A 24,235-nucleotide genomic window follows, 5' to 3' on the forward strand; every position below is an offset into this window, starting at 1 on the left:
AATCACCCGAACAGTCCACGGGAAGGGCCAGCATGCTGATGTCCATGGACCAGCGTGCTGATATGTTTGATGGACTGCCCACAGACGTCCTGTATGGGCTGACGGACACGCATAGACAGCCATGGACATCCTGTGTGTGCTGGCGGACACCCACGGACGTCCTGTGTGTACTGAACAGACAGCCCACGTGGGCCAAAATCACCGAACAGTCCACGGGAAGGGTCAGCGTCTGAGTCCAAGGACAAACGTGCTGATATATCTACTGATGGACAGCCACGGACGTCCGTGTGTGCGGACGGACACACACGGACGTCTTGTGTGTTCTGACGGACACCCACAGAACATCCTGTGTGGTACTGAAAAGAAAGCCCACGTGGCCAAAATCACCCAAAACAGTCCACGGGAAGGGTCAGCGTGCTGAGTTCAAGGACCAGCGTGCTGAATGTGTACTGGAAGGACAGTCTCGACCAATCCTGTGTGTGCTGAAGGACACACATGGACACACACGGACACCACGGACAGCCACGGATGTCTTGTGTGTGCTGACGGACAGCCACACACGTCCTTTGTGTGCTGGCAGACACCCACAGACGTCCTATGTGTACTGAACATACAGCCCACGTGGGCCAAAATCACCCAAACAGTCCACGGGAAGGACCAGCGTGCTGATATGTGTACTTATGGACAGCCACGGATGTCCTGTGTGTGTTGGCGGACACACACGGACGTCCTGTGTGTACTGAACAGACAGCCCACGTGGGCCAAAATCACCCGAACAGTCCACGGGAAGGGCCAGCGTGCTGAGTCCAAGGACCAGCGTGCTGATATGTGTACTGATGGACAGCCACAGACGTCTTGTGTGTGCTGACGGACACACACGGAAAGCAACGGCCGTCCTGTGTGTGCTGGCGGACACCCACGGACGCCCTGTGTGTACTTATCAGACAGCCCACGTGGGCCAAAATCACACGAACAGTCCACGGGAAGGGTCAGCGTGCTGAGTCCAAGGACCAACGTTCTGAAATGTGTACTGATGGACAGCCACAGACGTCCTGTGTGTGTTGACGGACACACACGGACACATACGGACAGCCACGGACGTCCTGTATGTGCTGACAGACACACAAGGACGTCCTGTGTGTTCCGACGGACACCCACAGACCTCATGTGTGTACTGAAAAGAAACCCACGTGGGCCAAATCACCCGAACAGTCCACGGAAGGGCCAGCAGCGGCTGAGTTCAAGGACCAGGTGCTGATATGTGTACTGATGGACAGCCTCGGACATCCTGTGTGTGCTGAAGGACCACATGGACACACACGGACACACACACGGACACCACGGACGTCCTGTGTGTGCTGACAGACAGCCACAGACGTCCTGTGGTCCCCTGGCAGACACCCACAGACATCCTATGTGTACTGAACATACAGCCCACGTGGGCCAAAATTACCCAAACAGTCCACGCAAGGGCCAGCGTGCTGAGTCCAGGAGACCAGCGTGCTGAGTCCAAGGACCAGCGTGCTGATATGTGTACTGATGGACAGCCACTGACATCCTGTGTGTGCTGACGGACACACACGGACAGCCACGGACGTCCTGTGTGTGCTGACGGACAGCCACGGACGTCCTATGTGTGCTGGCGGACAGCCCACGTGGGCCAAAATAACTCGAACAGTCCACGACAAGGGTCAGCGTGCTGAGTCCAAGGGCCAACGTGCAGATATATGTACTGATGGACAGCCACGGACGTCCTGTGTGGTGTTGACGGACCCACCAACGAAACGGCACACACGGACAGACAGGACGTCCTGTGTGTGCTGACGGACACACACGGACGTCCTGTGTGTTGTGACGGGACACCCACAGACATCCTGTGTGTACTGAAAAGAAAGCCCACGTGGGCCAAAATCACCCGAACAGTCCACGGGAAGGGCCAGCGTGCTGAGTTCACGGACCAGCGTGCTGATATGTGTACTGATGGACAGCCTCGGACATCTGTGTGTGCTGAAGGACACACATGGACACACATGGACACACACGAACAGCCACAGATGTCCTGTGTGTGCTGACGGACAGCCAGAGACGTCCTGTGTGTGCTGGCAGACACCCACGGACGTCCTACGTGTACTGAACATACAGCCCACGTGGGCCAAAATCACCCAAACAGTCCACGGGTAGGGCCAGCCTGCTGAGTCCGAGGACCAGCGTGCTGATATGTGTACTGATGGACAGCCACGGATGTCCTGTGTGTGTTGGCTGACACACACGGACGTCCTGTGTGTACTGAACAGACAGCCCACGTGGGCCAAAATCACCCGAACAGTCCACGGGAAGGGCCAGCGTGCTGAGTCCAAGGACCAGCGTGCTGATAATATGTGTACTGATGGACAGCCACAGACGTCTTGTGAGTGCTGACGGACACACACGGAAAGCAACGGCCTTCCTGTGTGTGCTGGCGGACACCTACGGACGCGCTGTGTGTACTTAACAGACAGCCCACGTGGGCCAAAATCACACGAACAGTCCACGGGAAGGGTCAGCATGCTGAGTCCAAGGACCAACGTGCTGATATGTGTACTGATGGACAGCCACGGACGTCCTGTGTGTGTTGACGGACACACACAGACACACACGGACAGCCACGGACGTCCTGTATGTGCTGACAGACACACACGGACGTCCTGTGTATTCCGACAGACACCCATAGACGTCCTGTGTGTACTGAAAAGAAAGCCCACGTGGGCCAAAATCACCCGAACAGTCCACGGGAAGGGCCAGCGTGCTGAGTTCAAGGAACAGGGTGCTGATATGTGTACTGATGGACAGCCTCGGACATCCTGTGTGTGCTGAAGGACACACATGGACACACACGGACACACACGGACAGCCACGGACGTCCTGTGTGTGCTGACGGACAGCCACAGACGTCCTGTGTGTCCTGGCAGACACCCACATACATCCTATGTGTACTGAACATACAGCCCACGTGGGCCAAAATTACCCAAACAGTCCACGGCAAGGGCCAGCGTGCTGAGTCCAAGGACCAGCGTGCTGATATGTGTGCTGATGGACAGCCAGTGACATCCTGTGTGTGCTGACGGACACACACAGACAGCCACGGACGTCCTGTGTGTGCTGACGGACAGCCACAGACGTCCTATGTTTGCTGGCGGACAGCCCACGTGGGCCAAAATCACTCGAACATTCCACGGGAAGGGTCAGCGTGCTGAGTCCAAGGGCCAACGTGCAGATATATGTACTGATGGACAGCCACGGACGTCCTGTGTGTGTTGACGGACACACACGGACACACACGGACAGCCACGGACGTCCTGTGTGTGCTGACAGACACACACGGACGTCCTGTGTGTTCTGACGGACACCCACAGACATCCTGTGTGTACTGAAAAGAAAGCCCACGTGGGCCAAAATCACCCGAACAGTCCACGGGAAGGGCCAGCGTGCTGAGTTCAAGGACCAGCGTGCTGATATGTGTACTGATGGACAGCCTCGGACATCCTGTGTGTGCTGAAGGACACACATGGACACACATGGACACACACGGACAGCCACGGATGTCCTGTGTGTGCTGACGGACAGCCAGAGACGTCCTGTGTGTGCTGGCAGACACCCACAGACGTCCTACGTGTACTGAACATACAGCCCACGTGGGCCAAAATCACCCAAACAGTCCACGGGAAGGGCCAGCGTGCTGAGTCCGAGGACCAGCGTGCTGATATGTGTACTGATGGACAGCCACGGATGTCCTGTGTGTGTTGGCTGACACACACGGACGTCCTGTGTGTACTGAACAGACAGCCCACGTGGGCCAAAATCACCCGAACAGTCCACGGGAAGGGCCAGCGTGCTGAGTCCAAGGACCAGCGTGCTGATATGTGTACTGATGGACAGCCACAGACGTCTTGTGAGTGCTGACGGACACACACGGAAAGCAACGGCCTTCCTGTGTGTGCTGGCGGACACCTACGGACGCGCTGTGTGTACTTAACAGACAGCCCACGTGGGCCAAAATCACACGAACAGTCCAAGGGAAGGGTCAGCATGCTGAGTCCAAGGACCAACATGTTGATATGTGTACTGATGGACAGCCACGGACGTCTTGTGTGTGTTGACGGACACACACGGACACACACGGACAGCCACGGACGTCCTGTATGTGCTGATGGACACACACGGACGTCCTGTGTATTCCGACAGACACCCATAGACGTCCTGTGTGTACTGAAAAGAAAGCCCACGTAGGCCAAAATCACCGAACAGTCCACGGGAAGGGCTAGCGTGCTGAGTTCAAGGACCAGGGTGCTGATATGTATACTGATGGACAGCCTCGGACATCCTGTGTGTGCTGAAGGACACACATGGACACACACGGACAGCCACGGACGTCCTGTGTGTGCTGACGGACAGCCACAGACGTCCTGTGTGTGCTGGCAGACACCCACGGACGTCCTATGTGTACTGAACATACAGCCCACGTGGGCCAAAATTACCCAAACAGTCCACGGGAAGGGCCAGCGTGCTGAGTCCAAGGACCAGCGTGCTGATATGTGTACTTATGGACAGCCACTGACATCCTGTGTGTGCTGACGGACACACACGGGCACACACGGACAGCCACGGACGACCTGTGTGTGCTGACGGACAGCCACGGACGTCCTATGTGTGCTGGCGGACAGCCCACGTGTGCAAAAATCACCCGAACAGTCCACGAGAAGGGTCAGCGTGCTGAGTCCAAGGGCCAATGTGTTGATATGTGTACTGATGGACAACCGCGAACGTCTTGTGTTTGCTGACGGACACACACGGACTGCCACGTACGTCTTGTGTGTGCTGACGGACACACACGGACGTCCTATGTGTACTGAACAGACAGCCCACGTGGGCCAAAATCACCCGAACAGTCCACGGGAAGGGCCAGCGTGCTGAGTCCAAGGACCAGCGTGCTGATATGTGTACTGATGGACAACCATGGACGTTTTGTGTGTGCTTATGGACACACACGGACACACACATACAGCCACAGACATCCTGTGTTTGCTGACGGACAGCCACATACAGCCACATACAGCCACGAACGTCCTGTGTGTGCTGGCGGACACCAACATACGTCCTGTGTGTACTGAAAAGACAGCCCACGTGGGCCCAAATCACCCGAACAGTCCACGAGAAGGGCCAGCGTGCTGAGTCCAAGGACCAGCGTGCTGATATGTGTACTGCTGGACAGCCACGGACATCCTGTGTGTGCTGATGGACACACATGGACACACATGGACTCACACGGACAGCCATGGACGTCCTGTGTGTGCTGACGGACAGCCACAGACATTCTGTGTGTGCTGGCGGACACCCACGGACGTCCTGTGTGTACTGAACAGACAGCCCACGTGGGCCAAAATCACCCGAACAGTCCACGGGAAGGGCCAGCGTGCTGAGTCCAAGGACCAGCATGCTGATATGTGTACTGGTGGATAGCCATGGATGTAGTGTATGTGCTGACGGACACACACAGACAGCCACGGACGTTCTGTTTGTGCTGGCGGACACCCACGGAGACGTCCTGTGTGTACTGAACAGACAGCCCACGTGGGCCAAAATCACCCGAACAGTCCACGGATGGGTCAGCATGCTGAGTCCAAGGACCAACGTGCTGATATGTGTACTGATGGACAGCCAGAGACGTCCTGTGTGTGCTGACGGACACACACGGACAGCAACGGCCGTCCTGTGTGTGCTGGCGGACACCCACGGACGCCCTGTGTGTACTGAACAGACAGCCCAGGGGGGCCAAAATCACCCGAACAGTCCACGGGAAGGGTCAGCGTGCTGAGTCCAAGGACCAACGTGCTGATATGTGTACTGATGGACAGCCACGGACATCCTGTGTGTGCTGACGGACACACATGGACACACATGGACTCACACGGACACCACAGGCGTCCTGTGTGTGCTGGCCGACACCCACGGACGTCCTGTGTGTACTGACAGACAGCCCACGTGGGCCAAAATCACCCGAACAGTCCACGGGAAGGGCCAGCGTGCTGAGTCCCATGGACCAGCGTGCTGATATGTGTACTGATGGACAGCCACGGACGTCCAGTATGTGCTGACGGACACACACAGACAATCATGGACGTCCTGTGTGTGCTGGCGGACACCCATGGACGTCCTGTGTGTACTGAACAGACAGCCCACGTGGGCCAAAATCACCCGAACAGTCCACGGGAAGGGTCAGCGTGCTGAGTCCAAGGACCATAGTGTTGATATATGTACTGATGGACAGCCACAGACGTCCTGTGTGTGTTGACGGACACACACGGACAGCCACGGATGCCTGTGTGTGCTCATGGACACACACGGACGTCCTGTGTGTTCTGACGGACACCCACAGACATCCTGTGTGTACTGAAATGAAAGCCAACGTGGGCCAAAATCACCCGAACAGTCCACGGGAAGGGCCAGCGTGCTGAGTTCAAGGACCAGCGTGCTGAGTTCAAGGACCAGCGTGCTGATATGTGTACTGATGGACAGCCTCGGACATCCTGTGTGTGCTGAAGGACACACATGGACACACACGGACACACACAGACAGCCACAAATATCCTGTGTGTGCTGACGGACAGCCACAGACGTCCTGTGTGTGCTGGCAGACACCCACGGACGTCCTGTGTGTGCTGAACATACAGCCCACGTGGGCCAAAATCACCCAAACAGTCTACGGGAAGGGCCAGCGTGCTGAGTCCAAGGACCAGCGTGCTGATATGTGTACTGATGGACAGCCAGAGACGTCCTGTGTGTGCTGACGGACACACACGGACAGCAACGGCCGTCCTGTCTGTTGTGCTGGCGGACACCCACGGGACGCCCTGTGTGTACTGAACATACAGCCCACGGGGGCCAAAATCACCCGAATAGTCCACGGGAAGGGTCAGCGTGCTGAGTCCAAGGACCAACGTGCTGATATGTGTACTGATGGACAGCCTCGGACATCCTGTGTGTGCTGAAGGACACACATGTACACACACGGACAGCCAGAGACGTCCTGTGTGTGCTGACGGACAGCCACAGACGTCCTGTGTGTGCTGGCAGACACCCACGGACGTCCTATGTGTACTGAACATACAGCCCACGTGGGCCAAAATTACCCAAACAATCCACGGGAAGGGCCAGCGTGCTGAGTCCAAGGACCAGCGTGCTGATATGTGTACTGATGGACAGCCACTGACTTCCTGTGTGTGCTGACGGACACACACGGACACACACGGACAGCCACAGACGTCCTGTGTGTGCTGACGGACAGCCACGGACGTCCTATGTGTGCTGGCGGACAGCCCACATGTTCCAAAATCACCCGAACAGTCCACGGGAAGGGTCAGCGTGCTGAGTCCAAGGGCCAATGTGTTGATATGTGTACTGATGGACAACCGCAAACGTGTTGTGTGTGCTGACGGACACACACGGACTGCCACGTACATCTTGTGTGTGCTGACGGACACACACGGACGTCCTATGTGTACTGAACAGACAGCCCACGTGGGCCAAAATCACACAAACAGTCCACGGGAGGGCCAGTGTGCTGAGTCCCAAGGACCAGCGTGCTGATATGTGTACTGATGGATAACCACGGACGTTTTGTGTGTGCTTATGGACACACACGGAAACACACAGACAAGCCACAGACATCCTGTGTGTGCTGACGGACAGCCACATACAGCCACGGACATCCTGTGTGTGCGGGCGGAACACCCACAGGCCGTGCTGTGTGTACTGAAAGACAGCCCAAGTGGGCCCAAATCACCCGAACAGTCCACGAGAAGGGCCAGCGTGCTGAGTCCAAGGACCAGCGTGCTGATATGTGTACTGATGGACAGCCACGGACATCCTGTGTGTGCTGAAGGACACACATGGACACACACGGACACACACGGACAGCCACGGACGTCCTGTGTGTGCTGACGGACAGCCACAGACGTCCTGTGTGTCCTGGCAGACACCCACAGACATCCTATGTGTACTGAACATACAGTCCACGTGGGCCAAAATTACCCAAACAGTCCACGGCAAGGGCCAGCGTGCTGAGTCCAAGGACCAGCGTGCTAAGTCCAAGGACCAGCGTGCTGATATGTGTACTGATGGACAGCCACTGACATCCTGTGTGTGCTGATGGACACACACGGACAGCCACGGACGTCCTGTGTGTGCTGACGGACAGCCACGGACGTCCTATGTGTGCTGGCGGACAGCCCACGTGGGCCAAAATCACTCGAACAGTCCACGGGAAGGGTCAGCGTGCTGAGTCCAAGGGCCAACGTGCAGATATATGTACAGATGGACAGCCACGGACGTCCTGTGTGTGTTGACGGACACACACGGACACACACGGACAGCCACGGACGTCCTGTGTGTGCTGACGGACACACACGGACGTCCTTTGTGTTCTGACGGACACCCACAGACATCCTGTGTTTACTGAAAAGAAAGCCCACGTGGGCCAAAATCACCCGAACAGTCCACGGGAAGGGCCAGCATGCTGAGTTCAAGGACCAGCGTGCTGATATGTGTACTGATGGACAGCCTCGGACATCCTGTGTGTACTGAAGGACACACATGGACACACATGGACACACACGGACAGCCACGGATGTCCTGTGTGTGCTGATGGACAGCCAGAGACGTCCTGTGTGTGCTGGCAGACACCCACGGACGTCCTACGTGTACTGAACATACAGCCCACGTGGGCGAAAATCACCCAAACAGTCCACGGGAAGGGCCAGCGTGCTGAGTCCGAGGACCAGCGTGCTGATATGTGTACTGATGGACAGCCACGGATGTCCTGTGTGTGTTGGCTGACACACACGGACGTCCTGTGTGTACTGAACAGACAGCCCACGTGGGCCAAAATCACCCGAACAGTCCACGGGAAGGGCCAGCGTGCTGAGTCCAAGGACCAGCGTGCTGATATGTGTACTGATGGACAACCATGGACGTTTTGTATGTGCTTATGAACACACACGGACACACACATACAGCCACAGACATCCTGTGTGTGCTGACGGACAGCCACATACAGCCACATACAGCCACGAACGTCCTGTGTGTGCTGGCGGACACCCACATACGTCCTGTGTGTACTGAAAAGACAGCCCACGTGGGCCCAAATCACCCGAACAGTCCAAGAGAAGGGCCAGCGTGCTGATATGTGTACTGCTCCACAGCCACGGACATCCTGTGTCTGCTGATGGACACACATGGACTCACACGGACAGCCACGGACGTCCTGTGTGTGCTGACGGACAGCCACAGACATTCTGTGTGTGCTGGCGGACACCCACGGACGTCCTGTGTGTACTTAACAGACAGCCCACGTGGGCCAAAATAACCCGAACAGTCCACGGGAAGGGCCAGCGTGCTGAGTCCAAGGACCAGCGTGCTGATATGTGTACTGGTGGATAGCCATGGATGTAGTGTATGTGCTGACGGACACACACAGACAGCCACGGACGTTCTGTTTGTGCTGGCGGACACCCACGGACGTCCTGTGTGTACTGAACAGACAGCCCACGTGGGCCAAAATCACCCGAACAGTCCACGGGATGGGTCAGCATGCTGAGTCCAAGGACCAACGTGCTGATATGTGTACTGATGGACAGCCAGAGACGTCCTGTGTGTGCTGACGGACACACACGGACAGCAACGGCCGTCCTGTGTGTGCTGGCGGACACCCACGGACGCCCTGTGTGTACTGAACAGACAGCCCACGGGGGCCAAAATCACCCGAACAGTCCACGGGAAGGGTCAGCGTGCTGAGTCCAAGGACCAACGTGCTGATATGTGTACTGATGGACAGCCACGGACATCCTGTGTGTGCTGACGGACACACATGGACACACATGGACTCACACGGACAGCCACAGACGTCCTGTGTGTGCTGGCCGACACCCACGGACGTCCTGTGTGTACTGAACAGACAGCCCACGTGGGCCAAAATCACCCGAACAGTCCACGGGAAGGGCCAGCGTGCTGAGTCCATGGACCAGCGTGCTGATATGTGTACTGATGGACAGCCACGGACGTCCAGTATGTGCTGACGGACACACACAGACAATCATGGACGTCCTGTGTGTGCTGGCGGACACCCACGGACGTCCTGTGTGTACTGAACAGACAGCCCACGTGGGCCAAAATCACCCGAACAGTCCACGGGAAGGGTCAGCGTGCTGAGTCCAAGGACCATAGTGTTGATATATGTACTGATGGACAGCCACGGACGTCCTGTGTGTGTTGACGGACACACACGGACAGCCACGGATGCCTGTGTGTGCTCATGGACACACACGGACGTCCTGTGTGTTCTGACGGACACCCACTGTTGCAGGCTGGGATTCAGGGTGGGCAAGATGGATGATGGAAGCTTGGATGGGTCGACCAAAGAGATGATCGGATGGGCGATATGATGGAATGCAAGTTATGAACCTGAAAACAAATGCAAAAACAAATGAGATATGATTTCTAATATGATAAAACAAGATAAATAAAGATAGATAGGATGGAATCAAGCTGCTGGTTGTGTAACACTCTCAGCTTGATCAAAAGATGATTGAAGTGGATTGAGGTGGTGCTTTGCTTGCTGGACTGATGTCTCTCTCAAGCTTGGCAAACGAATTGGAGTGGAAGGATGGGGGATTGAGGACGCCACAAGACTCTATGGGAAGGAGCCTTGATAAGTCAAGGTGCTTTGGAGCTGCTTCACACAAACTCAAAAGACTTAGAACAATAGTTTTAAGAAAACTAGAAAACTGAATAATTCTTATTACTTTCAAAAATGGGTGATTTACAATGAAGCAAAGAATAGAGCTTTATAGGCTCGACAAGGACAGACTCTAACAGTCATAAAATGATAAAAGGAAACAAAATAACTTGAACTTAAAGTCTTGGGAGCAAAGGCTTTGATGACTCCATGGAATATAGCCGTTAGGCTTGATTTGCTTCCTTCCAAAAGAGAAACTTGTGAAGACTTGTATCTTGATAGCTTCTGGACGTGGCCATGATCTTCAAGCCTTCCTGAAATACTCCTTAGCCTCAGTAAAAGAGAATATGGCCGTTGGTCTTGGCCAAAAATCTGTAGAAACTTCTCCAAAGCATTTAGTGTAGATGTTGCCAAATATGGAAGGTTGATGGGAAGAGAGATCCGCCTGATCTCCTGGGTGCTGGTCAAGCTTAGGACGTCTTGGATGTCTTCTGAATGGTCTAGAGTATCTCCTGGTTCCCATAGATAGCCCTGGGTCGAACCAAGTTGAATTGGTTGAAGACTTTCCTTAAATGATGTCGGTTTGGCCAATTGATGCAAACCGGCTTGATCTTTTGGTTTGATTGGGATCCGCCTGATCCAGTGTGGCATGGTGCTTCCTATGATGTTGTAGAGTGCCTCTGAATGACTTAGAAGGTCTCCTGGTTGCCATTCTTGAGGTTGGTTCGATGTGAAACCCGGATCTTCCAAATAAGGCAAGTGTAGAGCTGGTTTGGCCGGTTTTGGGAAATTGATCATATCTTCCAATTTCCTTGACCATTTCTCGAGATCTTGGGCTTTCTGGAAAGCTAATAAACTCCTCTTGACTCCTATGATCGGTTTTGGTTCAGGCCGCTTCTTCTTTGGGCTTGAATCCTCTTCTAAAGTCGCATACTCGCAGATGGACGGGCTGAGAAACCTCTGAATTGTAAAATTCATAACTTCTTGCTCCGTGAATATTTTGGGCAGATTCCAATTGTACTGGACTCCTTCTTGAGTGTAGAATCCATAAAAATTATCCTCGTGATTTAAACCCTCCTGGTTTGTAAGATATGGCATTTTTAGTGCACGTATGTCCTGGTTGGCGCCTTGGCTGGTTGAGTAGGGTGTTGGGTCGACCTCTGGTTCAGCTGCTGAATTGCTGGCCGCAACATTCCCTCCCCCTTGAAAAGGTTTCGACCTCGAAACTGTATAACCTGCACCAAGATAGAGCAAGTCAGCTTTCATACTCTTTTGAGATTCTAAGGTCTTACCTTGATATTGTTTTGGTTTGGGGATGGATTGTTCATCAGGTGGCTCTTCTTTCAGCAAATAGGATAGGATCACGCCTCTGCTATGGACTTTTGCATTGCTTCTCTTCTTCAGTGGATGGTCCTTCATACTCCTAGCAGGCTCAGCTCTGACCATCTTTGGGTTTGATCCTCCTAGCAACAAAAGATTATCCGGTGGGATTTCTTTGAAGCTTTCTTCTTTGCAACCTGAAAATTTTTTAACATTCTGGACAAAGACCAAGTGAATTATATCTGATACTGGAATTTCATGAACAGAATTTGTTATGGTCGAATTTACCTTGGGTGCATCAGCATGATGAAGAATGATATTCTTCTTTGGACAGATTTGGTTAGATGGCTGCCTTTCTTGCAAATGTTTACCTTGGTTGGTATAACCATCTTCTTGTGATAGCTCAGCTCGGTTTTTATGCTCTTCTTGACTTATCCCTGGATCAAAACATCTTGGCAAAGACAAGTGTATTATACCAAAGTATAGGGATTTATAAACTGAAGAAAACATAGAACAATTAACCTTAATGTCAAATGTGGCAGTAAGAACTTCTTGTTCTTTGTTTGCCTTGTAGTAACCTTGCTTTCCTGTACAAATTTCACTTTTCCTTGGACAAGACAAGTGCATTAATCTTGTCATAGAATCAATAAAAACATTCTGGTTTAAAGTGAATTTTACCTCAGATTTTGGCACTTGAACAGTACATTGTTCAGATTTCGGTTTCCACTTATGGTGTGGATTTTGATTGAGCTCATGATCTGGTTCGGCACTTGGAACTCCAGTAAGCATATGGCTCTCATCTGGTATCCCTGTACCAAGAATATAAATGTTTAAACCAGTATCTAAAGGTGGTGTTAGACACTTACCTTGGTTTGATACTTGGATCACTGGTTTTGGTTTATTAAGCAACTTTGATTGCTTTGTGCTTTGAGCTTCCTTCTGGTCCATGGGAAGGTTTGTGCCTGGCGCCTCTTCTTCTATGTACCTAGGCTCCTTTAGACCTGTAATAACACTCTTGGACAAAGACAAGTGCATCATACAAGTGGTAGATGATTTATGAAAAGATTTATCATGTATAGGACTTACCTTAGCCTTTACTTGGACAATAACTTGCTCTGGTTTGTCTTTGGACCTGATCAAAGTGTTTTGGCCGACACTTGTACTCATCTTCCTGACCTTTGGGATGTCACTCTCCTGCTCTAAGCAGTGGACAATGGCGTGCCCCTGGTTTGGCTGAAAGTTGGCTTCTTTAGGCAAGACTCTTTGAACTTCTTGTTCCACAATTTTCCTTGCTTCTTTGGAACCATGAGTTGGATATCTCCTTGGATATAGTTCCTGGATTTCAGACCTTGTATAATCTGGTGCAAATCTATCCCTCATGACTTCCTTAAGAGCTCTCCACGTTTTGATAGCTGGCTCCTTGTAAAACCATCTATCATCCTCTTCTTGTACCCACCATTTAAAAGCATCATCTTTTAGTTGATCAATGGCATAAGCTAGCCTCTCTTTCCTCAGGATGTTGTTGTAGTGAAACCATTCATCAAGGTTCCTCTCCCATCTTAGATAACCTCTTTTCCTGAAAATTTAAAGAGTTCAACTTTATCAGCAAAAGAGTTATAATCAAACCGAGAATTAACAACATAAGGGTTGTGGGTTTTAGAAGTTGGAGTTTGATTGATCCTTGAAGGATCTGGTGGCTTGGGCTCGACATAGACTGCCCCTGGTACATTTCCAAATCTCCTTTCTCCTTCATGTGGACGTTGGCCTTGTGCCTGATTTCTTTTCTCCAATTGAGCAATCTTAATTTGGAGCTTTTGTAGAGCTGCGGACTGTTGGCTCAAGGTGGCCCTTAGGTTTTGGCCGTGACTCTCCTCCTCCATTGCTTCCTGAAAACAATCTCAAAGAAAAAGTGAAGGTATGGAAAGTTTTGGTCTAACCAAAATAAAACAAATGCAATTTAACTAAACCGAGAAAATATGCAATTATGAACCGAAATGAAGTAACTATACTAAAATGATTTTTCTTTTGGTTTTCTGAATGCAATTTCGAAATTAAACAATATGGTATGAAAAGAAACAAAAATGGGAAGAAAATATGGAAATAAAACTAACACTGATTTTTTTTTGAATTTTCTTAAGATGAAATGCAAAAACACCGGAAATGGAAACTAAAATGTATACTTGAACCCAAAATGATATAAACTATGCTGAATGATTTTTTTTTGAATGCAAATAACAAACTTATGAAACAAATATGGTATGCACGAAATTAAAAATGGTATGACTTTTTATTTTTTTATTTTTATTTTTGAAATGAATGCACAAAATCTAAAAATGGAAAGTGGAGCTGGAGAATGAATGCAAACACGTTTTTCTTTTCTTTTTATGGATGAAATGAATCAAACTAGACAACAAGTCGTCTCCTATCTCAACTCTTTATGGCTTTTCAATTTATGATGAACAAAGAACACAAAAATGCAAAAACAGTTTTTTTTTTTTGATTTATAAATGGAAAAACAAATGCAAACAAGATGAATGATGCAAGGATAGAATGGACCTGATTCAGGAGCTTAAGCTCTGATACCAAATGTTGCAGGCTGGGATTCAGGGTGGGAAAGATGGATGATGGAAGCTTGGATTGGTCGACCAAAGAGATGATCGGATGGGCGATATGATGGAATGCAAGTTATGAACCTGAAAACAAATGCAAAAACAAATGAGATATGATTTCTAATATGATAAAACAAGATAAATAAAGATAGATAGGATGGAATCAAGCTGCTGGTTGTGTAACACTCTCAGCTTGATCAAAAGATGATTGAAGTGGATTGAGGTGGTGCTTTGCTTGCTGGACTGATGTCTCTCTCAAGCTTGGCAAACGAATTGGAGTGGAAGGATGGGGGATTGAGGACGCCACAAGACTCTATGGAAGGAGCCTTGATAAGTCAAGGTGCTTTGGAGCTGCTTCACACAAACTCAAAAGACTTAGAACAATAGTTTTAAGAAAACTAGAAAACTGAATAATTCTTATTACTTTCAAAAATGGGTGATTTACAATGAAGCAAAGACTAGAGCTTTATAGGCTCGACAAGGACAGACTCTAACAGTCATAAAATGATAAAAGGAAACAAAATAACTTGAACTTAAAGTCTTGGGAGCAAAGGCTTTGATGACTCCATGGAATATAGCCGTTAGGCTTGATTTGCTTCCTTCCAAAAGAGAAACTTGTGAAGACTTGTATCTTGATAGCTTCTGGACGTGGCCATGATCTTCAAGCCTTCCTGAAATACTCCTTGGCCTCAGTAAAAGAGAATATGGCCGTTGGTCTTGGGCAAAAATCTGTAGAAACTTCTCCAAAGCATTTAGTGTAGATGTTGCCAAATATGGAAGGTTGATGGGAAGAGAGATCCGCCTGATCTCCTGGGTGCTGGTCCAGCTGAGGACGTCTTGGATGTCTTCTGAATGGTCTAGAGTATCTCCTGGTTCCCATAGATAGCCCTGGGTCGAACCAAGTTGAATTGGTTGAAGACTTTCCTTAAATGATGTCGGTTTGGCCAATTGATGCAAACCGGCTTGATCTTTTGGTTTGATTGGGATCCGCCTGATCCAGTGTGGCATGGTGCTTCCTATGATGTTGTAGAGTGCCTCTGAATGACTTAGAAGGTCTCCTGGTTGCCATTCTTGAGGTTGGTTCGATGTGAAACCCGGATCTTCCAAATAAGGCAAGTGTAGAGCTGGTTTGGCCGGTTTTGGGAAATTGATCATATCTTCCAATTTCCTTGACCATTTCTCGAGATCTTGGGCTTTCTGGAAAGCTAATAAACTCCTCTTGACTCCTATGATCGGTTTTGGTTCAGGCCGCTTCTTCTTTGGGCTTGAATCCTCTTCTAAAGTCGCATACTCGCAGATGGACGGGCTGAGAAACCTCGGAATTGTAAAATTCATAACTTCTTTCTCCGTGAATATTTTTGGCAGATTCCAATTTTCCTGGACTCCTTCTTGAGTGTAGAATCCATAAAAATTATCCTCGTGATTTAAACCCTCCTGGTTTGTAAGATATGGCATTTTTAGTGCACGTATGTCCTGGTTGGCGCCTTGGCTGGTTGAGTAGGGTGTTGGGTCGACCTCTGGTTCAGCTGCTGAATTGCTGGCCGCAACACCCACAGACATCCTGTGTGTACTGAAATGAAAGCCAACGTGGGCCAAAATCACCCGAACAGTCCACGGGAAGGGCCAGCGTGCTGAGTTCAAGGACCAGCGTGCTGAGTTCAAGGACCAGCGTGCTGATATGTGTACTGATGGACAGCCTCGGACATCCTGTGTGTGCTGAAGGACACACATGGACACACACGGACACACACAGACAGCCACAAATGTCCTGTGTGTGCTGACGGACAGCCACATACGTCCTGTGTGTGCTGGCAGACACCCACGGACGTCCTGTGTGTGCTGAACATACAGCCCACGTGGGCCAAAATCACCCAAACTGTCCACGGGAAGGGCCAGCGTGCTGAGTCCAAGGACCAGCGTGCTGATATGTGTACTGATGGACAGCCAGAGACGTCCTGTGTGTGCTGACGGACACACACGGACAGCAACGGCCGTCCTGTGTGTGCTGGCGGACACCCACGGACGCCCTGTGTGTACTGAACATACAGCCCACGGGGGCCAAAATCACCCGAATAGTCCACGGGAAGGGTCAGCGTGCTGAGTCCAAGGACCAACGTGCTGATATGTGTACTGATGGACAGCCTCGGACATCCTGTGTGTGCTGAAGGACACACATGTACACACACGAACAGCCACAGACGTCCTGTGTGTGCTGACGGACAGCCACAGACGTCCTGTGTGTGCTGGCAGACACCCACGGACGTCCTATGTGTACTGAACATACAGCCCACGTGGGCCAAAATTACCCAAACAATCCACGGGAAGGGCATCGTGCTGAGTCCAAGGACCAGCGTGCTGATATGTGTACTGATGGACAGCCACTGACATCCTGTGTGTGCTGACGGACACACACGGACAGCCACAGACGTCCTGTGTGTGCTGACGGACAGCCACGGACGTCCTATGTGTGCTGGCGGACAGCCCACATGTTCCAAAATCACCCGAACAGTCCACGGGAAGGGTCAGCGTGCTGAGTCCAAGGGCCAATGTGTTGATATGTGTACTGATGGACAACCGCGAACGTGTTGTGTGTGCTGACGGACACACACGGACTGCCACGTACATCTTGTGTGTGCTGACGGACACACACGGACGTCCTATGTGTACTGAACAGACAGCCCACGTGGGCCAAAATCACACAAACAGTCCACGGGAAGGGCCAGCGTGCTGAGTCCAAGGACCAGCGTGCTGATATGTGTACTGATGGACAACCACGGACGTTTTGTGTGTGCTTATGGACACACACGGACACACACAGACAGCCACAGACATCCTGTGTGTGCTGACGGACAGCCACATACAGCCACGGACATCCTGTGTGTGCGGGCGGACACCCACAGACGTGCTGTGTGTACTGAAAAGACAGCCCAAGTGGGCCCAAATCACCCGAACAGTCCACGAAGGCCAGCGTGCTGAGTCCAAGGACCAGCGTGCTGATATGTGTACTGATGGACAGCCACGGACATCCTGTGTGTGCTGAAGGACACACATGGACACACACGGACACACACGGACAGCCACGGACGTCCTGTGTGTGCTGACGGACAGCCACAGACGTCCTATGTGTCCTGGCAGACACCCACAGACATCCTATGTGTACTGAACATACAGTCCACGTGGGCCAAAATTACCCAAACAGTCCACGGGAAGGGCCAGCGTGCTGAGGCCAAGGACCAGCGTGCTGAGTCCAAGGACCAGCGTGCTGATATGTGTACTGGTGGATAGCCATGGATGTAGTGTATGTGCTGACGGACACACACAGACAGCCACGGACGTTCTGTTTGTGCTGGCGGACACCCACGGACGTCCTGTGTGTACTGAACAGACAGCCCACGTGGGCCAAAATCACCCGAACAGTCCACGGGATGGGTCAGCATGCTGAGTCCAAGGACCAACGTGCTGATATGTGTACTGATGGACAGCCAGAGACGTCCTGTGTGTGCTGACGGACACACACGGACAGCAACAGCCGTCCTGTGTGTGCTGGCGGACACCCACGGACGCCCTGTGTGTACTGAACAGACAGCCCACGGGGGCCAAAATCACCCGAACAGTCCACGGGAAGGGTCAGCATGCTGAGTCCAAGGACCAACGTGCTGATATGTGTACTGATGGACAGCCACGGACATCCTGTGTGTGCTGACGGACACACATGGACACACATGGTGATAGAACCAAACTCGGGAAGGATCACTTTAGCTGGGTGTTGCATATGATCCGAGAAGGCAAACGGCACTTCTGGAACTGAGATGGATTGAAAGGATCGTCAAGAGATGCGGAATGGCTCTTGATATACCCACGATCTAAGGCTAACCACCTAAGAACGAATGTAGTGTGTTGGCTAACCACCAAACGACACACAAAGATGATTGGCTGACCACCAAATCAACAAGCCGGTTCAAACCGATGAACTAGCTAAAGAACTCTCTCTCTCACTCAGAGAAGAAACGAAATAAACTTAAAAACATGGACTCAAGTTATTCATGGCAGAGTTTACATATTTATAGTACAATGAGTCAAAGAAAGACTTAAGAGTTTTGTAGAAAACTAGAAACTTAGAAAACATAAACAAAGACTAAGACTTTTGACTAGAAATAAGTGTGTTGGTGAATGGCTCTTGGATGATCACGACTTTGACTCCTTTTGTTGATATTTCTTGATGCAAATGGGCAGGAGACCATCAGCAAAGGCCTGGTCGAATTTGGTGTAAAACCGATCCAAATTGAATTTGTTATGAATTTTACTTTGGGCTGAAAAAGGCCCATTTCGCCCAGCAACTAGACCAGCTTCATCTTCAGTGTCACTTAGCTCATTCAGCTCCAAGCTAGTGTCACTTAGCTCACTCAGCTCATCCAGCTCAGATATGTAAGTGTCACTTTGATTCAGCTCGACCAGCTCGCCCAAATAAGTGTCACTTCGTCCAGCTCGTCCAAAGTTAGCTTCTGGCTCGACCATGGTTGCTTCATCCGATGGAGAAACTTTGGTTGGGTCGAGTTGTGCACCATCCTGGCCCGGGTCTACGATCCAGGGCACATCATTCTTGAAGAACCCTAAGGAACGAACACTCAACCGGTAAGGGGGATATGAACTCGATCCGTAAGGAAAGAGAACTGATGGTATGAACGGTGACACTAAGGGTTGCGGAATAGCCCAAAGATACTACCAGACTTCGATCGTTGCCGGATGTGACGCACCGGTCCAACAAAAGAAGGATCGAAACTTGGAGATAACCTCACCAAGAAACTAAGAAATGTTCTAACAAAGAACAAATAGAGAAGACTCAAAATAAGCAAAGGAAAATCGATGTGCTTTTATTAAGGGGGATCATCACATACTTATAAGGTTTGTGAGTCAAAGAAACATAAAGACATTTGTGGGAAAAGACAACATAGAAAATAGAAATGAATGAAAACAAGACATAGAAATTAGAAATGAAGACTTTGACTAAAGACTGGTCAAGGTGCGGATTCTTGTGTTGACTGGTCCAGATTCACAAAGACGTCCAGGTTCATCCTCTGGTGATCAGGTCGTTCGCGGTAAGGAGCAGGACGGACGTAAGGCTGCCCGCATGATTGATCGTCGATGATCCATGAACGGATGAAGAGATAGCTCGACCCAAATCTTCAGAGAGCTTAAGTATCCTTCCTTTGGAGTAGTTGGAAGCATTGATCATCATGAAATCATCAAAGTGGTTGGAAAGGTCGTGATCAGCCTGATCCGGGCGTGCGGTACGTCCCAAACGGGCCAGGAAAGACAGGCTAGGTCCGGAATCTGATTCTTCTCGATGATCATGGGTTCTGGCTTGACTGTTGGCTCTAGAATGGCGAATGGGTCGGGAAAGAACGCCTGTGGTTTGGCTGATTTGGTCAACAGGTCGTGGATCCATCCTTAGGTCACGTCCGGGTGCACGCGGGTCGATCCGGTACACGGCTCTGTCCGTTGATCTGGAACGGCTAAATGGCTGAACCTCAGTTGGACTGATCTGATCGTCCTGGTCACCATGCTTAGCCTGCTCCACGCCCTGGTCCAGGTCCTGGGTTCTATCATTCCCTCCTTCTTCAAAAGGATTTGTCCTCAAATCCAAAGTACCTATATCAAAAAGAGATGAATCAGATACAAAGGAATTAAAATTCATGGAAAATTCAGGGAATGAAAAATATGGACAGAAACTTCCTTGGAGTTTTGAAGTCATTTTCATCAAGGAATTCCAAGTACTTTGGCGTCCATTGGTGCTTGCTCTCCTTAGAAACTGATCATGCTTATCCTGTTTATTCAAAGCAACTAGAGAAACCACATCAAATCTGGTAAAGGAATAATCAAAGGGTTTCTCTATCCTTAAGACACCAAAAACAGAATCCAAGCATGTAGGATAATCATCAAGGACGTGGGCAAGCATTAAGCAAGTAAGCTGGTTGCCAAAAATTGATTTGTCAATCTCAAAATCAGGCCAAGGTGAGAAACAGTTAGGAAAAGAAAGAGACAATGCCAAATCTGAAAAATTCTTATCATGAATGAAATCAAATTGATTCTTTGGCCTAAGCAATTTTAGTTCATGCTTTTTCCTGCACCAAATCTCTTTAAAAGCACAGCTCAATGAAATCAATTCATGAAAAGGTTTGAGCAAAACGTTTTTCAACCAAGTAAGAATATGTTTTCTTTTTGAAATTCTCGGTTTCAAAACATTTTCATGAAGAGTAGAGGCAATCAACTCATGATCCTTACAGTGCTTTTGGTTTAGACAGGAGGATGACTGAGGAAACACCTTTGGTTCATGGAGGATCAGTTTTGACTCAGGCCGATTCTTTCTGGGGCATGAATCTCCTTTAGAAATCTGGTACTCGCGCATAGATGGACTGAAGAACCTCCGGTTTGGAAAATTCATAACTTCTTCATCCGCGAAGATTTTCATGCGATTCCAAGCCTCAGTGAATCCTTGATGAGTTGGCTTTCTTGTAAAATTGGATTCAAGACAAAAGACCTTCGGACTGTTGAGATATCCTTCTTGGACTGAACCTCTGTCGCTGGCACCAAGGTAGCCGGTTTGAACAACAAAGCTTCTCCAAATCTGAGGTTGTTGGGAACGTCCAAAGCTTTCATTCAGAGGCTGAACCTGTCTTTCCTGGATACTCAAAACAAACACTAAAAGACCAGGATCAAATGTGCAAGATAAATATTTGTTCAAATCACAAATCAAGATATCTTTTCCAAGAACAAATTGCACATTTTTCAGCCTTTCAAGGTGCTCATCAAAGTAGATATTACAGACAAGAATTTTATCAAGATATTCAACAACAGTAGTCATTTTCAAATGGGCATATCCTTCCCAACATCTGAACACACAAGCTTAAGTTCAGTTTGAGAATCATTTATCAAAGATTCAAGGTATTTTTCAAAGAAAGTGTTGTATACCACTATATCATCAAGGCTCAAGACAACACATTGATCACGAAATGATTTCAGAAGATGCCAAGTTTTATCATATTTAGAACACACAAGATCAGGCTGCGAAATAAAATCACAAAAATCAAGATCACAAAAATCATTTTCAGTTTTAAGTGATTTATTTTCCAGCAACTTCTGAATCAGAATTTTGTCCAAGGCACAAGAGGATGGCAACAAATGATCAGTGATCTGTCTATGTCTAGAAGAGTTAAGATCAAAGCTATTTTCTTTGAAAACAAATGAATCAAAAGATTTATTAGAACAGAAAACAGTTTGTTTCAAATCAAGCTCAAGAGACTTTTCAAAATGATCAAAACCATGGCTATCTTCTAAGAGCTGATCAAAACACAAGATAAATCCAGAATTAATGCCATTGACATTTTGAAAACGTGATTGATCAAGAAATTTATCAGGTTCAAAGACCTTAAAAGAATTAATCATGTTATCAAAAACAGATTTTGAAACACAAAATTCTTTCATTTTGTCAAGGCCAAAACGAATCACATCAAGAGAACTGATCTTATCAAACATGTCAGGCAGAGAAATAACTAACTCAGATTTCTCACAGTGCTCTTGAAGATCAGGAAGCAAAGGGGCAGGAGTTGTGCCGGGATCAAAGCATAGATAATTCTCCATAGCAATGGATGTGATGCTTGTTGCTTCTTCATCAAAGACTGGACCAGGTTCGTCCTCCTCATCAAAGATATGACCTAGATCATCATCCAAACATATCCTAGTGTCAAGACATGGGCACTGATGTGGAAAATCCAGTGGCTCTTCCTCAAAAAGCTGTGGAGACAAAACAAGACTACTCGGAAGCTCCGGTTGCAAAACAGTTAGTTCTACAATAGCTTGTTCATTATCAAGATTAAACTCAGTTTCAAGAGAAGGAAGATCACAATCTTTTTCACAAAACATCAAGCTTTCAATTAGCTCTTCATCAGATTCATCAAAAATGGGTAGAGAATCTGAAAAATCTTTAAGTTCTTCAAAATGGTTTTCAGATTCACCTTGGGCTTTCTCACTGATGAACAAGGATGGCTCAGCTACTGGGGCACGTGTGGATGTGCTCTTCTTTTGGCTCTTGCTGACGTCCTTGAGGGCTTTGTCCACACCCTTCACAAAGTTATCACAAAATTGTTGGACATCAAACTGAAGCAATCGCCTTCTTGGATCAGATTCACCTTTGGATGTATTGACATGCTCTTTGCTCCACCTGTTTGGTTTCTCCTGCACATCAACAAACTCATCAAAAGTATTCAAAGCATATTTAAAGGAGGTTTGAGAGACAGAAAGTCGTGGGTGCTTCTCCTTGTTACTTTTCCTTTGAAGACCAAACATCATAACCTGAAAATCTCAACACAAAAGTTAGGAAATAAAGCCTCACTCTCTCAAGTGTTTTATTCTCACCCACTCAAGTGTTTCTCTCAGATTTAGGTGATCACACACAAGTTTCTACTCAATGTTCTAAGAGAACAAATCAAAGAATCCCAATGGGCAAATCCAAGCAAACAAGGGAATTTTCTCAAGATAGAAAGATAAGAGATTTTGATTTTTGAAATCCGTTTTAACCACCTCAAAGGCTGGATTTCTCCTCAGCCAGCAGGCTTTCTCTTCCACCACCAAACCACAAAACAAACTTTGAACTTTTTTCTATTTTTTTTTTTTTCGAATCAAATCGTAAATCTTTTTTTTTTTTTTATATGGATGGTAATGAGTGGCCCGGATTTAAGAAAGGAAGAAGAAGAAGTGTTTGATGAATATGGAGAGATGAGAAGATGGAATGATAATAGAGTTACCGGAAGAGTGGCTCTGATACCACTTGAAGAACCCTAAGGAACGAACACTCAACCGGTAAGGGGGATATGAACTCGATCCGTAAGGAAAGAGAACTGATGGTATGAACGGTGACACTAAGGGTTGCGGAATAGCCCAAAGATACTACCAGACTTCGATCGTTGCCGGATGTGACGCACCGGTCCAACAAAAGAAGGATCGAAACTTGGAGATAACCTCACCAAGAAACTAAGAAATGTTCTAACAAAGAACAAATAGAGAAGACTCAAAATAAGCAAAGGAAAATCGATGTGCTTTTATTAAGGGGGATCATCACATACTTATAAGGTTTGTGAGTCAAAGAAACATAAAGACATTTGTGGGAAAAGACAACATAGAAAATAGAAATGAATGAAAACAAGACATAGAAATTAGAAATGAAGACGTTGACTAAAGACTGGTCAAGGTGCGGATTCTTGTGTTGACTGGTCCAGATTCACAAAGACGTCCAGGTTCATCCTCTGGTGATCAGGTCGTTCGCGGTAAGGAGCAGGACGGACGTAAGGCTGCCCGCATGATTGATCGTCGATGATCCATGAACGGATGAAGAGATAGCTCGACCCAAATCTTCAGAGAGCTTAAGTATCCTTCCTTTGGAGTAGTTGGAAGCATTGATCATCATGAAATCATCAAAGTGGTTGGAAAGGTCGTGATCAGCCTGATCCGGGCGTGCGGTACGTCCCAAACGGGCCAGGAAAGA

The 24,235-nt window shown here is 48.9% G+C and overlaps 1 protein-coding gene across 1 annotated transcript; it reads right to left on the reverse strand.

Annotated features, from left to right (window-relative positions):
* Positions 1-10,767: 10,767 nt before the first annotated feature.
* LOC117130364 lies at positions 10,768-14,724 on the reverse strand. The gene is made up of 2 exons (XM_033283257.1): positions 12,955-14,724; positions 10,768-12,897 (listed from the first exon to the last, which is right to left on the reverse strand). The coding sequence occupies exons 1-2, from the start codon at positions 13,466-13,468 to the stop codon at positions 10,853-10,855; spliced, it is 2,559 nt and encodes an 852-aa protein (XP_033139148.1). The 5' UTR covers positions 13,469-14,724; the 3' UTR covers positions 10,768-10,852.
* Positions 14,725-24,235: the final 9,511 nt, after the last annotated feature.

The sequence above is a fragment of the Brassica rapa genome, unplaced genomic scaffold (genome assembly GCF_000309985.2).
Source record: "Brassica rapa cultivar Chiifu-401-42 unplaced genomic scaffold, CAAS_Brap_v3.01 Scaffold0405, whole genome shotgun sequence".
In the NCBI taxonomy this organism is placed as follows: domain Eukaryota; kingdom Viridiplantae; phylum Streptophyta; class Magnoliopsida; order Brassicales; family Brassicaceae; genus Brassica; species Brassica rapa.

Excerpts from the sequence above, each read along its gene's own strand:
- LOC117130364 (XM_033283257.1), bottom strand. The coding sequence starts at position 13,468 with ATGAGGGATAGATTTGCACCAGATTATACAAGGTCTGAAATCCAGGAA. Across the intron at positions 12,898-12,954 it reads GATCCAAGTATCAAACCAAG|GGATACCAGATGAGAGCCAT; the intron begins GTAAGTGTCTAA and ends TTCTTGGTACAG.